The sequence below is a fragment of the Bos taurus genome, chromosome 5 (assembly GCF_002263795.3).
Source record: "Bos taurus isolate L1 Dominette 01449 registration number 42190680 breed Hereford chromosome 5, ARS-UCD2.0, whole genome shotgun sequence".
Lineage (NCBI taxonomy): Eukaryota > Metazoa > Chordata > Mammalia > Artiodactyla > Bovidae > Bos > Bos taurus.
In genome coordinates this window covers 107,803,700-107,821,690 of record NC_037332.1, presented here as the reverse complement: position 1 = coordinate 107,821,690, position 17,991 = coordinate 107,803,700, and the positions used below count along the sequence as shown (strand labels likewise).

The window sequence follows — 17,991 nt, the reverse complement described above, 5'->3', positions numbered from 1 at the left end:
CAGGTGTTTTTCTAGAGTCAAACACCAGACCTCCAAATACAAACAGAATTTTTATAGAATTAAACTGGCTCAGATTTAGGTTTAGAATTCTCTCTAGTGCCTAAGACAATTTCATTTACACCCACCATGGGCAATAGAGACTGAGCAGACAGGTTAAAACAACCAGACATGACTGTCCACATGGACCATAAAGTGTATTTAAATAGAAGTTCAAAGTTCGATACTATACTCACAAACAATTTCCACTGTTTTTGGAGTCTCTGTGATACAAATCCATTTCGTGTTTATATTCCTTATACCCAGTACAACTGGATCTAGTCATTCAATATCCTTGACAAACAGAATGCAGTCTCATATACTCATATAAATCTTTTGAGTATGTGAAATTTAGATTTTAAAGTCTGTTTTGTAGTAAATTGGCCACAAAAAATATTTACTATACAACATCAAGTGAAAAGTATATTCTTAAAAAAAAGTAATAAAACTCATTTTACTCTTGGTAGGACAAAGAAATGATGTTTAATTTTAGGAAGCGACAATGCTTCTAATAAATGAACACTTGACAAAGAGAGCCACAGTTGTATCTACTTCCTGCCATAAATGCCAACAGCAAGTACATCCAATTTCAAGTTCCTCTGAAACCAATGAGTGGGCAGGAAAAAAATCACAGCCAACATGGGGAACACACGGCATTCATTCTTTGGAAAAAAAAGTCAGCAGCGGATTACAACCAGGAGGGGAAGCCATCTGTCACAAGAAGAAGAGGTGGTGGCAGCTCTCAAGGACTAAAACATGCCAGCTCAACCTGGGCAGGGTTGGGTTTTAGATTCTAATTCCAGCTAATGCGTGTAATAAGCAACAGTTTTCAAAATGATTGGGGTCAAATTATGGATGGAATAATAAGGGCTTCCCCTCTTGGCTCAGTTGGTAAAGAATCCGCCTGCAATGCAGGAGACCTTGGTTTGATTCCTGGGTTGGGAATATCTGCTGGAGAAGAGATAGGCTACCCATTCCGGTATTTTGGGGCTTTCCTGGTGGCTCAGCTGGTAAAGAATCCATCTGCAATGCAGGAGACCTGGGTTCGATCCTGGGTTGGGAAGATCCCCTGGAGAAGGGAAAGGCTACCCACACAAGTATTCTGGCCTGGAGAATTTCATGGACTGTATAGTCCCTGTGGTCACAAACAGCCAGACACGACTGAGCAACTTTCACTTTCACTTCACGTATGGAATGGCTAAGAGGAAGAAACCCCACCAACACTGGAACTCTTGCCTTGCCATGAGGAAGAGCAACAATACAGTGGAGGGAAACCACCCACGCCCAAACATCAGAACAAGTCAACACTTGCACAAATTCAATGTCCCCCAGTATAAAAGTGACTGGCAGTTTTATCTGCATTATAGTTCTAGCCAATAAACATTGGCCCAAAATGAAAAAAGAAAGCAACTTTCCAAATATGAGAGTAAAAGTCAACCCCAAGTCAAAGATCAACCTCTCACGACTGCCCCACCCACCACCTAACCCCATCCAAAGACCCCAGTCACACCCTAAGCCCTGCAGAGCACCAGGATCTCCACTTGGGGACACCAGCTGTAAAAAGGTGTATCACTGAGCAATTTAAAAGATTTGAAAAAATGACCTTATTGAAGCGTCAGACCCATCTTCTCTATGGACCGAAGGCCTGCTAAAATTGATCTCGGACAAGGAGGTCTAGGCTACAGGAGATCACAACACTTGAGTGTTAGTTACCATCATTTTAAAAATCTCAAAATACAGGTGATGTTTAACTCAAGTGTAGCCACTAGATCTCTCTTTACTTAAAGAATCTGCCTGCAACGCAGGAGACACAGGAGACTCAGGTTCAATCTATGGATCAGGAAGATCGCCTGGAGGAGGAAATGGCAACCCACTCCAATATTCTTGCTTGGAGAATCCCATGGACAGAGGAGCCCAGCGGGCTACAGTCCACAGGGTCATTGAAGAGTCAGACACGACCAAGCATGATGCACGACAGAATGTAGAAAAGCTGCTTTTGAATATAATACAGTATTTGTGAAGTTACAACTGGTCACTAGTCCCTTACTTGTTAATATTCCTTTCCTCATTCAAGTGGCTTTTCAAAATTCACTTCCTCCCTTCAGAGCCTTCTTCCCTAAAAGGAAAACAGTGATTTCCTCTAGAATAGATTCACCTAGATATCCACCTGCTGGTAACTCTCTTTTTTTCCAGACTTTGGCTTGCAAAGCCATATTTATTCTATTTTTAAAAAGCCATTACACAACTAAGAGTTCTCATATCGCAACTAAGGTCCAGGGCAGCCAAATAAATAAATAAATCAAAAATACCACTATAGTTTTTAATTAAAATATATCTGCATATGTCAATGGCTTGGGAGGTTTCCCTTGTGGCTCAGCTGGTAAAGAATCCACCTGCCATGTGGGAGACCTGGGTTTGATCCCTGGACTGGGAAGATCCCCTGAAGAAAGGAAAGGCTATCCACTCCAGTACTCTGGGCTGGAGAATTCCATGGACTGTATAGTCCAAGGGGTTGCAAAGAGTCGGACACGACTGAGCAACTTTCACTGGGAGGTATACCTTCTCTCAAAAACAAAATATAATAAATATTTATGACAGTGAAGAACACAGTTACTCTCCAAGTTTATAGTTATTATTCTAATTATACCAAAAATTAGACAATATGGTCCAGAAATGACCTTCACTTGCTCAAAAGTTCAGTAAGTAGGATGTCAACTAAGTAGACCATTTCAATCAACAAACCTCTGGGAAAAATCTAATGAGTCAAACCAAAAAGTTCATGAATAATGAAGCCATCACTGTTGATTTCATTCTGCTCCTCACTGATAACGTGTGATCAGCTACAGCACAAGGTTACTTCCCTCTGTTCCTGAAAGAATTAAAGTAAACGTGAAGCATGCATGCAGCGTCATGAAGTGCCGTTTGCTTCTTTTTCGTGACCACCTAGTTTAGCAGGAAGGAGCACAGACGTGGAGCACACCTGGGCTTGAATCCTGCCTTTGACACTCTACAGCTGTGTGATCTTGGGCAAGTTCTGTGTTCCCTCTAGGCCTCTGTTTCCACATCAGTAAAATAAAGACAACAGGGACCTCCACCAGGGACTTCTCTGGTGGTCCAGTGCTAAGCCTCCAAGCTCCCAGTGCAGGGTGCTGGGGTTCGATCTCTGGTCAGGTGCGGCAACTAAGAACCGGCACAGAGAGATAGATAGATAACAGTAGCTACCTCCAAAAGATTGTTATGATGATAATGCAAGCAGAGCACATAAAACAGGGCCTGCTTCTTAGCAAACACTACACAACCATTACCACTTTGAGTGGCAGTAGCTGAGAGTTATCACTACTTATCCTGCTATGTAGACCAGATGTTGGCAAACTTTCCCTGTGAGTGGCGAGATGAAATACCTTGGGTTTACCGGAGCACATGGGCTCTGTTTAAAACTACTCAACTACACCGCTGTAGTGGGGAAGCAGCCATAGACAACAGGCAAATAAATAAGCACGGCTGTGTGCCAATCAATCTTTGTTTATGAACACTGAGGTTTAGATTTCATGTAATTTTTCACATTCACAAAACATCACTCTTCTGATTTTTTTTTTAAATCACTTAAAAATGTAAAAATCATTCTTGGCTTGCAGGGGATATAAGAATCCTGTGGGCAGGATTTGGCCCACAGGCTGTGACACAAAACTCCTGGTGTAAATCAGTGCATTTTAAATGCAAATCAATGACCAGGTTTCCATCAGTCCTTAATAAAGTCATCACGGCAAACTTAAAAGCTGTATTTTCTTGGGGAGGACTGTCCTCTACTCTGTGATGATGCAATTTCAACTCCTTTGGTATCACAGTGTTTTTCATCTTATAAAATGATGCTAAGAGTATGGGGTCATTTAAGTTTTTTTAATTGTCTTTATTTGAAAATCCCATGCCAAGTCTGCCCCCTTCCCGCTTTTTTGCAGGGAGTGTAGCTGTTGTTCATTTCTTATTTAACTGGTGTGTAAGACCCAAGTCTAGGAATTGTTAACCTAAAGCTTTCTGCCTAGTTGAAACAAGAGTAGTGATCGCTATCACCGGCACCTGCTGATCTGTAAGCTAATCAAGTCAATCTTCAGCATCTGCTAAGCTGGCCACCTGTGTCTCTCCTCGGTCCCTTCTCTTAACTTAATGTTAACTCCTTCCCAGAAGCCTTCGGATCCTCTGCTAACATCCATTCTTGTATTTCCTCCTCCAACTAAAACAGATAGGAATCTTAATGTACTTTTTCACATTTAATGGGCTTCCCTGGTGGCTCAAACAGAAAAGAGTCTGCCTGCAATGTGGGAGACCCAGGTTCGATCCCTTGGTCAGGAAATTCCCCTGGAGTAAGAAATGCAAACTCACTCCAGTATCCTTGCCTGGAGAATTCTAGGGACAGAGGAGCCTGGTGGGCTACAGTCTACGTGGTCTCAAAGAGTCGGACATGACTAAGCAACTAACACTTTTACTTTCATACTTAATAAATGACTGCCCACATTAATTTTTCAATAAATATTTTAAATGAGTATTTGCATTTCACTCAGCCGTTCTTAGTTGAAAATGCCACCATGGCATTTTACTGGGCTTTGTAACCAGAGAGATGAAGCTGTGTCACTTCCCAGATGTGAGATGTGCACAGAGTACTTTCCTGATTTGTAGTTTCCTCACCCATCAGTAAGGACAGTATCACTTCCCTAGAGGAGGGCTGTTAGAATTAGAAATAACATACAAAAGAAGCTAGTATGGTATTTGTAAATGCTCTATTTGTTTACTTGCTAAGTCATCTCCAACTCTTTTGCCAAGCCATGAACTATACAGCCCGCCAGGCTCCTCTGTCCATGGGATTTCCCTGGCAAGAACAGTGGAATGGGTTGCCATTTCCTCCTCCAGAGGACCTTCCCAGCCCAGGGACTGAACCCTCATCTCCTGCATTGGCAGGCGGATTCTTTACAGCTGAGCCACCAGGGGGGCCCAAATGCTCCATAAAAGCAGTTATTATTAACACGTGCACCAGGTTTCTAGAAGTACTCAGAGATGTGTTTGACAACAGTGTCACGGTAAGGCTTCATTTTCACTGACAAAACTACTACACTACTTTTAAAGGTACAACAGATGACACACGGAAACCAAAGAGAACATCAGACGCAAGGTGACATTTTTTATGTCAGCGAAGTAACAACAGAGATAATGTAAGCAAAGAGCACTTTTTCGTGACATACAAAAATTTCAGCTAGAAAAAAGACGACAGCACGGAAATAGTTTTAAATAAACACAATGAGTAAATATAAACATTCTGTGTTGCCCCTTCTCAAGAATTCCCCATCGTTTCGTAAAGGTTAAGTCTTCTTCATACAAAGGCACACAGTTTAAATTATTTACAGAGGGTTTTAGGTCCAACTAACCAGCCAGAAACTCCTTACCACAGAGAGAAAATAGAGTGGTAAAAAAATTATTTCCAGCAATATTACATTCCTTTTGGGAAAGCACTCTATAATTCATGGATGAGTCACTGTGGAAATAAAAATCTTAAATAATGGATAAGACTGTAACTGAAAATCCTGAGAGCTAATTACCCTATTCTATGTTCCTGGTAACTCCTTCAGGAATATTAAGGTTACACTGGTAGTGATTAGTTATCCAAAGGAGACTTCTTATCTACTGTGACCCACTTTCTAGCAACACTGTTCAGGTCCCAGGCTACTGCTTCCCTCTTCGCAGCTGACTGTAAGATACATGCCATACTTCAAAAAATGTTGTACAGTAGTCTCTGAAGTTAAGAAATATCTGACTTGATTCTAAGTAACATTTATTACCTATTATGGGGTTTCCCAGGTGGCTCAGTGGTAAAGAATCTGCCTGCCAAGGAAGAGATGAAGGTTCGACCCCTGGGTTGGGAAGATCCCCTGGAGGAGGAAATGGCAACTCACTCCAGTAATCTTACCTGAAGAATCCCATGGACAGAGGAGCCTGGCGGGCTACAGTCCATGGGATCACAGAGTCAGACACAGCTTAGCAAGTCAACAACAAATACCTACTGTGCCATTTAGTCTTATCCATGATTTTATACATAGTATCTCCTTTAATCTTTCATTATCACAACAATCATAACAGCATTTTCTCCCTGTGACAACTCATTAAACTCCAAGAAAGCTCTTTGCACTTTATATGCAAGCCCTGGTTTCAAGCTGCCTATCTTGAAAAGGAGATCGATTGTCAAGTACTTCTCACTCCCAGAAAAGCCTAACTCAGTTATGTGAGTCAATCTCGAACTAGGGCATTAAAATAAAAATGAAGAGACTCTTCAAGAGAATTCCATTAGGAAAACTGGTCAAAACAAGTCAGATAACTGTACAAGAAAGAAAGAATCCCTCCGGGGATTACAGATGAGAAAACGGGCCCAAAAAGATTACACAATGTACCCACGGTCGCACAGCTACTGACTGGCAGAGCCAGGACAGAAATGAGAACGAGAAGTCTCCTTTTCTAGACGGGGTGTCCTATCCATTACACCAGCAATTCTCAAGCTCATCAGACCCAATGCCACCCATCCCCCTTCTTCTAACAAATATTTTGTAATGTGTCCTTTATTATCTCAAAATAAAATTCATAGATAAATAAGCATACTCTCACAGGCAATCCAAAAAATTAATATAATGCTCTGTGAAAGAGAGAAGAAAAGTTTTATAAGAAACAAACATGCATGTTAACAGGTCAAACGCTGAGACATGGCCACACCAAAAGACATGGGGCACATGCACAGAGAGGCTGGTGGACGTCCTGGTCAACAATGCAATGCTGAAGTCATTTTCTAAAATGATAAAAACTCTACGTCAAGTTCCAAACAAAACAAAGTACAATAAAATTTTTTTTAAAAATTAACGGCAAACATCACATTTACTGTAAAAGAAAAAAAAAGGACTACCTGCCATCAACTTACAGAGTAGTTCCACTGCTGGAAAAGTTCAGTGTATACTGAAGTTATTCCAGAAACGCTGATGCATTTACGCACACTTATGTAGTTAGAAATGGGTTCAGGTCATTAAAAACAGCTTTCTCATCTACACACATTTCTGGGTGAGATGTTTGAAAACCACCTGGAATGAGGGAGACTTTTCCAGAGCAGGACTGCCCTAAGCATCGCAGGGTACCTAGCAATCCCGGGCCCTCTCTACCCCAAATCTAAAAAATGCCTTCTGCCTTGAAACCATGCTGGCAGCCAATGCACCCATGACTTTCGAACAACTGAAAACCAATGTGCTACTCTGGAAAACAAGCACCTATCACCAAAAACGCCAAAAGAAATTCAGGAATTCATCCAATACAACTTAAATAGACTATCTTCTGCCTGCCTCATTTCTTGAAAATGCTCTGTACCATGGGCAGCAAGTTTTCACAGAGAAATAATACACTTCATGAAATCACAAGACAGAAAAGACTGGAGCTCATTAAAGTATGCTTCTGTCCTAGGAATCTGGCACCTATTTAAGTTCCTGTGCCCATGATGAGCCATGTGGCAAGAATACATTGCTAATTACTCAGATTATCAAATCTACGAAAGAGAATCGAAACTGGGAACATTTTCTGAACATGTTCTTCTACTTTCTCAGTAGATTTTAAATCCCACACAAGTTTTCACATAGCTCCAAAGAATGTTGTCCTTTGAAATAGAGTGAATACTACAGGATATTGATAATGTAAACAGTGCAATTGTGTAATAAAAAATTTTAAATACTGTGCTTAAACAAAGATTTATCTGTGAACAGCTAATCAAAGCAATTTTGCTTTCATTTTATTACCACTATCTCAGATCAACAAGAGGAATGAAACTGGTGTACAGAGAATAACACACATATAAATAACTGTCCAAAACTCTTTGCCTCAAACAGATCAACTACAACGTACCATTATTGATATTTTTTAACAATGAGTATACCTGATTTACAGACACATATCTCTTCCTGAATTTCACAAAACATGGAAGAACTCAACATAAATAACGAAGAACCTTAACCTGAAAAACCGTTTCCTTCTGTTATGCTTTCAAGATGCTGTGGAACAAAGGATGAAGTTCTTAATCACAAAATTTTACAGCATGGAGGAAAACTTAAGAGATTAACCTTATGCAAAGTGTGTGTGATAAACTGGTGGGCAACAACCTCTTGTTGTATCTTATGCTGGCAGTATCAGAAAATAAAAGTATGTATTTTCTCTTTTTTACCATTCAGAGAATTTAAAAACCAAGTCAAGATGAAACATACAAAACAACAGGTCTACAGATACACAATGGAACTTTAGCAGAGAAAGCACATATCCTGGGCTCTGTACTCAACAGCAGTTCCTCATCTTAAGCTTAATGGGTATGCCTCAAGCACAAAGTACATAACAGAAAGTTACACAACCATCTCCATGAGAATGGCTTCATACGTATTGCCTGGCAATATTCTTAAAGTTGAGCTCTCTCTCTCCCAGAATTTTACACTGCCTTCTAATACTTAAGCAATAGGAATATAGATTCCCACTGTCAAGGAATTCTTGATGATCTGCTCTCTTTTTCTGAGCAACAAATTATAACGTGCAAGCACTGCCCAGAAGACCATTTTTAAAGTATGCAGTGATTCTTAAAGACGTTAAGTCCTTTATTTAGGGTTATGGATATTAAAAAGCTCCCGCAGACTGAACAAATTTAAAAATCACAGTTTCAATCAAAAATCATCACCACTGTTGTTGTCGTTCAGTTGTTAAGTTGTGTCTGACTTTGTGACTCCATGGACTGCACGCAACATGTCAGGCTTCCCTGTCCCATTCACCATCTCCTGGAGCTTGCTCAAACTCATGTCCACTGAGTCAGTGATGCCACCCAACCATCTCATCCTCTGTTGCCTCCTTCTCCTCAATCTTTCCCAGCATCAGGGTTTTTTCCCAAGGAGATGGCTCATTTCATCAAGTGGCCAAAGGATTGGAGCCTCAGCATCAATTCTTCCAATGAATGTTCAGGGTTGATTTCCTTTAGGATTGACTGGTTTGATCTCCTTGCAGTCCAAGGGACTCTCAAAAGAGTCCTCTCTTGCCTCATCATCTATATTCAAAGATTTCTTTGAAAACATCTCATGGATGTGCACCTTCTTCTCCAGTCCTGTAACCCAAATAACTCCAGGCTTTCTGCCGCAAACTCACTCGCTCTCCCTTCCTGCATGCCTGCCTGCCTGCCTGCAGCCCTCTCTGCTGATCAGCAATAAAGGCTGCTCCTAAATAATTTTTTGGTTATGTTTCAGGGCAACTTTCCTCCCTCCCTCCCTAGGGCAACTTTCTGTTCCTTTCCTCAAATTCTTCTCTGAATAAGTCATATTAAGAAAGAAAGAAGTTATACACTTTTAAAGGATCAATTAAATTTTACCTCAATAAAGTTGTCACAAAGGGAGAGAGGGAGGGAGCGAGGCAGGGAGCGGCAACAGAGGAGGGCAGGAGGAGGGGGGCTCTCCATCCCACCCCCAGTGAAGTCCCTGCAGTCATCCTGCAGAGGTCAAAGACCCAGCGCACCCACACCACTGTCAGCAGCAATCTGGCCTCCCAGGAACCAGGTCCAGTGGTGGTCAAGCACCGTTCTGTGAAGCTGACTCGTCCATCAGATGGAGACAGCGCTGGGAGAAAATACATTCCTCCATGCAGCCAGAACCTAAAACCTTCATATTGGCACTCATTTTTCCAGGACTGGCCTTCCAAAAAAAATACCCCAAAAGAAAGAAAGGGTGGGAAAAAAAACTTCCTTCCTCACAGCTGCCTGTTGAATACACAGAGCATACGTAAAATGTCACAGGTCTCTTATTTAGAGTCCCCCCACCCAATCGCTTGTTAGAAAGCAGGGTCTCTGGGCCCCTCCAAGCCTCTTACAGAGCACCCGTGACATGATATCAAAGTAAAATGGAACTATGACCTCCCTTGATCAACAGCAGGGTAACTACAACGACTTGGTGCCCGAAGTGCACTTTCTGGTTTCTTTGGCACAAAAGAATAAAAAATGGGTTTCCCAACTCATATTTAAGCTGCCACCTGCAAAGACTGTGTAAATAAGCAGACACATAAAACCAATTCCATCACTGAGAGCAAGTCCCACACGCCACCGCACTGTGAACTGTACGGGAGAAGGGGAAGGAGACACTGCAGTCCTCCAGCAAGTTCCACCTCCTCACAGATAAGCCTTATCGGGCATTTGTACAGACTTTGTTTATTAGATTCACTGGATCGTTTTTCATAACACTCCACTACATCCCAGGTGAGCAAATTTACCAGCTCTACAGGAAACCAATTTGCCATCCCATTCATGTACCTCTGCACAAGACAAAGTCCAGGGGACGGGTAGCTTCTGTTTCTATAAGCTGGACAAATTCTGCTTCCCAAAAGGATTGTTAATTCCCCAAAAGGAGCGTATCTATCTTACATTTAATTTTCTCAGGGCATCCCACACAGTGCCTCTAATATATCTCATTTCTGGAACACCAGAAAAGATCAAATCTATCTGAAAAAATAGACTGTAATACAGATTTATCCACAGTACTCTGAAAAATCATTCATAATTCATCTCTAAGTTACAACGGGATGAGCAGAAAGAAAAGTTAAACAGTCCAAGACAGAGATTTCAGATTTTCAAATCAGACTTTTAATGACAGGGAAACAATTAGCAACCTTACGGAAAAACTGATTTAAATTCAAATAATGGCTTTCCCTATGTGACAAATCAAGGCAGAACCTAAAATTATTAAAATACTAATAGTCACCAGGGTCCAAAGAGTGAGAACAAATGACAAAGCAAATATTTACAGATAGTAAGTCTCTCTTGCTGTCTACACAAATAAAGTCAAACTCCAAAAGCAAAAAAAAAAAAAAACCATAGAACAAAACATTAAACTCACCTGCTACACTGTAATTTTTTAAAAATTACTCTGATCACACAAAATGCCAATGAAAGTGATTTAAAACAATTATTTTCAAAATAAGCTTCCAACTCAACTCAACATGTAGGAATATTACAGGAAGGCATTATAAGCAAAAAAGGAGTATGACAATATCTTATTAGATACTGATAAGAACAAAATTAAAAAATATAAATCATCCAAAGCCTTAGTTTTGTAGTTCAACCAAGATCACAGCTGGATTTTTATTCTCCATCAAATAAACACACCAAAACCCTTCCTCATTCCCAATTTAAGAAAAAGAAAAGACCTTTCCTGTGAAAACGTATATTGTTCCATTTCTCCAACCACCAGTACTTGAAAGTTACAAGTACTTTCATACAAGAGGAGTATGAAACATAAAAACAACTGGGTATTCATTTTTGAAACAATCTTCTGAAAGGACTTCATAATAACTGTACACATCAGGCAATTCTAAGCAAATGTGTTCTTTTTCATTTGATAGGATTCTAGACCAAGATCTCTGTGGTCCAATCAGATCAAACATCGAGAATGTATCTAAATCCCCAATCTCAAACTGAAATGGGGAAATTTGTTTAATTACTGTAAATCCTATTAAACCAATCTTCTTTGTAAAGTGGAAATCTCTGACCTCTGAGGACTGCAGAGGGTGTGATGAATGCAGAGTTTAATTAGGGCCCAGACTGGCTCACTGTAATCTATTCATTAGCATTCTCAATTCTCTATATCTCATTGCTGTGTTTCACTTTACTTTAAAATTGCACCCTTCGTTTTTTGGAGCAAAGTCATACAATTTTAGGATTGTGTGGTAATTATAGTGGGTGCAGGAAGAATCTGTTCCTGCCAACACGGGTGTTTAATTAGGGCAAGGGGCGGAATCCAGATAAGGCGGCGTTCACCCTCCTTCAGCGCATATGGTATTTTTGGCACCAGAGCCCTGTGCACTGTTTCACGTCCACTGGACTCAAGTGCCAAGTTCCCACCACAGTCATTTCGAAAGATTCGAAGATTTTGCCTCTGAATGTAGCTTGATAATTAGAAAGGTTACTGTCATTTGCTTTTTTATCCACACAGCTTTTAAAAACAGGCACAATTAGCTGCCTGAATTATTTGAAAATAGAGAAGTAAGCTGATAATTTTTTTCCTCGTAAATATGGACTTTTTCAGGTTGGTTGATGATAAAAACCATCTTGGTGATGGGCATATTTTCAGCACCAACAGAAAGGTATATTGATGGCTAGTTAACTCAAGGATAAATTCAATAACATCAATTTAACATTCAACTTCTACGAAAGTCTAATTTATATCTCATACATAACCAATCATACCAAGCTGCTTTTCTTCCACCTAAAATCCTCAAATTTGACCAGTTAAAGAATTTTTCTTTAAAAAAGATTCAGAAGTTATACTTTCTTATAAACGTCAACAGAAAGAACTGCTACTCCCTGTTGGTACTTAATAAATATTTACATCATCAACTTTTTAAATTAATTTCCGTCCTCCGGTACTGTCAACACAGATTTGCCTTGTGCTGGTTTTATTAAGATTGACTTTTTGTGGCTCAGCTGGTAAAGAACCCACCTGCAATGTGGGAGACCTGGGTTCGATCCCTGGGTTGGAAAGATCCCCTGGAGAAGGGAACAGCTATTCTGGCCTGGAGAATTCCATGGACTACACAGTCCACGGGGTCACAAACAGTCAGACACACTGAGCGACTTTCACTTTTAAAAAAAAAAAAAAGAACACATTTGCTATGATAAATCTTGGGCTTTCCTGGTAGCTCAACTGGTAAAGAATCCACCTGCAATGCAGGAGACCCCAGTTTGATTCTTCGGTCAGGAAGATCCCCTGGAGAAGGGATAGGCTACACACTCCAGTATTCTTGGGCTTCCCTGGTGGCTTAGATGGTAAAGAATCCACCTGCCATATGGGAGACCTGGGTTTGATCCCTGGGTAGGGAAGATCCCCTGGGGGAGGGAATGGCAACCCACTCCGGTATTCTGGCCTAGAGTATCCCTATGCACAGAGGAGCCTGGCAGACTCATGGGGTCACAGAGTCAGACATGACTGAGTGATAAGCATGCACACACATGGTAAATCTTACAGCACGTGGCAAAAGTACATTCTCACAAGAACAGAAAAAAGAAAATATGTGCTGAAAGAAAAGACAGGAAGAGAAAGAGAAGCAAAACGGGAAAGAATGATGAGCAAGCAGACACGGTAACCAGAAAAAAATTAAGGCACAGGACCAGTCTGGAAAAGGCCAAGAAATGGGGGCGCAAAATATAGTACTAAGAAAAACAGGAAAAACGAAAAGAAATGAACCAAGAGAAAAATCGTTTCATTTGCATGAACTCTGATTCATTTATGCCAGAACACACGCGAACTAACCTGGTTCTCCTCCTGCACAACTCTGTACTGCTCCTTCCAGACGGTGATTTTGGAAGCTTCATCCTTCCTCAGGGCTCGCTCCTTCTTCAGCTCTGGGCTCCAGAAGGTCTTGATACTGTTCATCGAGGAACTTAACTTGCTCTCCTTGACCTCCACGTCCTTGCGTAAGAGGTCATTTTCCCTTAGCACCTCCTTGAGCTGTGTCTGCAGATCCATGATGGTGTTATCTCTGGCCTGACGGAGGGAGTGAGGAACGGTGGAGGCCATGCTCACCGGGGGCAGGTGGTGCTCCCCAAACGCTATGGTGTCACTGGCGACCCCGCTGCTCGCTATGTTGGGGCTACTGCCCATAGCAGTCATCCGCACGCCATAAGGCAGACGGCCCCCGGATCGGCCAAGGGTCATGGTGCTCTTGGGTGTCTCTGAACCCGCGTTCTCGTGGTCACTTAGGTACATGGGGCCAGAAGTGGCATAGGCAGCATTGAGGGACTGGATGTTCTCCATGGAGAGGGTCTTCCCACCGCCACCTCCAGCGCTGCTTCCAGAGCTCCCTCCGGTGCTGTTGGTTCGCCGATGACCCAGGCGAGGGGAACGAGGAAGTCGAGGGGACCGCCCCGGGCTCTGGGTGCTCGGTTCCACCTTCCCCACTGAGCGGGCACTTCCATACATGGCTGCAAGATGGGTTCAGGAGCCGGGAAAGGTATGCAGCAGAAAGCAAAACACGGAACTCTGGGAGGCTGTGCTATGGCTCTAAGTCGGCTTAAGGCTCATCAGAAGTATCAGGCCCTCGCTGTCCAACCCAGAAGAAACAGCTCATGCCATTATCTGTAACGGAAAGTACTGCACGTTAGCTCTTGCAGGAGCAAACATCTCCCCTCGCAGACACTTTCACTGCCCCTACTTGAGGATTTCCCCTTTCAGCATCTGCTGACTGGTGCATTTGTTCACAGCACAACTTACTTCTCAGTAAGCATCATTCCTAAAACATCCAGCACGTCTCAGAACAGAACACCGAAACCGCACCAAGCAAATGGAAAAAAGAAATAAGGGGCATAAAGACTGGCAAGAAGAAGATAAAACTCAATGTTTCAACATATCATTTTCTAACTGGAAAATCCAAGGTCATCAACTGACAAAGACAAGACTCAACAAACTACTCACCCACAGACCAACACATAAACACGGACACTTTATTGTCCATCAGCAATGACAGTTGGAAAATATAACTTTTCAATTCCGTTCACAATAGCAGCAAAACCATAAAAATGCTCTGACATGCATCTAACAGAAATGTGCATGAAATTTTTGTAAAAACTAAAACTTTGCTGAACAAAAGGAAAGTTATCCATGTTCACAGATGAGAAGACAAACACTGTTGATGTGTCGTTTGTCCTCCAGCTCCTCCACGTGTCAATGAAAATCCCTACAAGACTCCTCACATAACCTGACAGACTAACTCTATAATTCAAATGGGAGAGTAAGGCACAACCGCCACAGAAACAATCTGAAACAGAAAAACAAAGGAAGATGTCCCCTAGATAGCAAGATATTGATACACTATAGGTCCATGATCCTTTATTTACAATGCAAAATTTTTTTAAACTCTGAAAATAAGTCTTTTTTCCCCCTCTTTAACTCATTTAGCAGCAATATCTGGCATGATCTTATATGAGGTCACTTATCACTTATAAGTACCTCACCTAGTGTAATTATTCATACACTTCACTGAGAAAATGACATGCACAATTACAGGACACTGCATAACACCCACTGGACATCGTGGAGAAAAAACCTGGACTCCAAAACCACATCTGAACCCTGGGATTTCTCAAAAGGACTCAAAGCCTTTTAAAGCTATAGTGATTAAAACTGTACAGAACTGGCCCAAGAATAGAATCTAAATTATACATGAGCATATAGTACATGCTAAAAGTAACATTTCAAAACAGTAAGAAAAGGATAAATCATTCAATAAATGGAGTCTGAACAACTGGTGCCTGAGAAAAAAATAAGTTACATCTTTACTTCACACAGTACAGAGCAATAAAGTCTATGTACATTAAAGATATAAAATTGTAAACTATTAAAAGTACTAGAAGAAAACTTACTGTGTAAGAAAACTTACACAGAGAATATCCCTGTGAATTTGAGTAAAGGTAGGGGGCTGCCGTCTATGGGGTCACACAGAGTCGGACATGACTGAAGCGACTTAGCAGCAGGGCTTCTTAATTAAGAAACAAAAGGCAAAAATACATAAAGAAAAACAACTAATACACTCAATTATGTCAAAATGACAAAGTATACCAAGAATGAAAAGAAAACCCAAACTCTTGGTGAAAAAAAAATCTAACATATGTATAAAGATTTGTATACAAAATATACAAAGAATTCCTACATGTGAAATGCCAAATCTGAACATCAATGGTTAGAGGCAAGGGGAAATTCTAAGGTTGGGGGGAAATGTCTGTGGAGACTCTTAGCTTCACTTGTAAAGCTTTATCCCCACAATGCACAAATACTTGAATTTTTTAATAGGAAAATATGTTCATATTCTAAAGTACAGTAACTAAGAAAATTTCAACACACATAGCATAGCCACCTATTGTACCCTTCTCTTAAACATAAAACAATACAGATCTAAACTAGATCTCTGTCATTTCCTAATAGCATTCTACCAAAGAACTGGCTTAAGTCAAGTAACAGACTTCAACATATTAAATAATATTTTAATATGCAACTGAAAATACAATCCAAGTAAATCATATGGTCAAAAATAAGATTTTAGAGTGTCTATATAGTCCAGCCAAACTCAAACGAGTTAAAGATCTTCAGAAATGCGAATACACTGGCAATCCCATCTCCACTTTGGTGATCCAGTAAAGAGAGCCCTGAGGTAACAATAAGCAGGACAGGAAACACAGTCTTGTCTCAGAAATAGCAACAGGGCACCAAGTTCAGACACTGCAATACTCTGCTAGTAACGTTAGGAAATTCCTTCCCAGGAGGAACCTAACTCAGGAAGCAAAAATCTGGACTGTAGGGTAGGTGACAAGCAGTAATCTACATACTACTGCAGTGAATTCATCTTCAAGATCAAAGAGGTTTGCAAAGTTTTTTCTCTTTGAAGTAATCTGAATATTGCTTAAAACAAGAGAGCTACTCATTACCCAGAGCCCCTTAAATGATAACAAAAGCTAAGGCATAGTAAATGTTTACCATATGTCAGGCACTGTGCTAAGAATTTTATAAGATTTAATATTTATAAGCCCCCTTGCTGTTGTTGATTAGTCACTAAGTCGTGTCTGACTCTTTGCGCCCCCATGGACTGCAGCATGCCAGGCTCCTTTGTCCACGGGATTTCCCAGGCAAGAATACTGGAGTGGGTTGCCATTTCCTTCTCCAGATCTTCCCGACACAGGGACTGAACCCACGTCCCCTGCATTTGCAGGCGGGTTCTTTACCACTGAGCCACCGGGAAGCCTCCTACAACACAGGTGCTACCATTATCTCCACTTTACAGATGAAAGTGAGGCCTACGGGTGTTGAATGACTCATCTAAAGTTACACAGCTTTTAAGAGGTAGGGCCAAGATCTGAATTTAGGGCATCTAATTCTAGAGCCCTGGGTGCTCCCAATTATTACACTGTGCTTATCTGCCATCATCTGCTCATCTCAATTGTCCAGTTGCAAAGCAGTGTGTCCTGCTAATCTAGGACTCTAAACCTAAACTTTAAGGCATACCTTAGGTATTCTTGGGTGTAATGCTTAAATAATCATATTTATCCCTCTATTAAGGAGAACGTCTTCTTTAAAAGATGGTGGGTAGAAGAACAGAATCAGGAAAACTAACAAAGAGCAGTAATTCAGTCTCAGGAATCGTGCCACCAGAACTTTGAAGTTGTCACGCTCAAAAAAAAATTCCCAGCTGTGCTTTGGTGCAAAACTTTGTCCTGTAGTTGAGTAACTAAATCACACTAAAGAGGCTGAGATCCAGGAGCACAAATCCACGTCGAGTGTTCAACGTGAGCAGGTGCACTCCAGGGTTTCAAGCCACTTTCAGACCCAAGACGGCATTTGCACGTGGAGCCTTTGTTACTATTAGAACTGTATTCATTTCTAGTAACACCACAAAAGAAGAAAACCCACTAGCTCTGTCTAAAGGCCTCGTTCTGGCTTTCTAATATGAGCTTCAGGGAAGACAGTGTTTAAAAAATTCGAATTTCTTTTAAAAATATGCCAGATCCACAACCACAAGATAATAATCCTTGTACTTTATAACAAACAGCTGACACACACGTAAAAAAAAATGTGACCAAGAAAAAAAAAATTAAGCCATATGATCCCATTTATATAAAATTCCAGAAGGAATCTATTAGGCCAGAAAGCGAATCAGTATGTGCCTGGGGCTGGGGGTTGAGCCATGGATCGTGAAGACGGATCAGGGATCTTGGAAGGATAGAAGGAAACTTCCGTGGTGACAAAATGTTCACTATCTTGACTGGGGTGAGGCTTCCCAGGGGTACACAGGTCAAAATTCAAACTGCACACTTTAAATATGTTCAGGGTATTGTACATAAATTATACTACAAAAGCTTGAAAAAAATACTTCCACATTCCAAACTCC

General features: G+C 41.1%; 1 protein-coding gene across 12 annotated transcripts in view; it reads right to left on the bottom strand.

The window, feature by feature from the left end:
* Positions 1-17,991, bottom strand: part of ERC1 (ELKS/RAB6-interacting/CAST family member 1) — a 269,160-nt gene that overhangs the window by 231,895 nt on the left and 19,274 nt on the right. For 11 of the 12 annotated variants that reach the window (XM_005207251.5, XM_005207252.5, XM_010805656.4 and 8 more), the window contains exon 2: positions 13,368-14,192. In XM_005207251.5, coding sequence (XP_005207308.1) covers positions 13,368-14,036 — 669 coding nt within the window. In that variant the 5' untranslated portion in view covers positions 14,037-14,192. Of the gene's footprint in view, positions 1-13,367; positions 14,193-17,991 lie in introns of those variants that run through there. The other variant, NM_001205419.1, reaches the window with a different exon arrangement.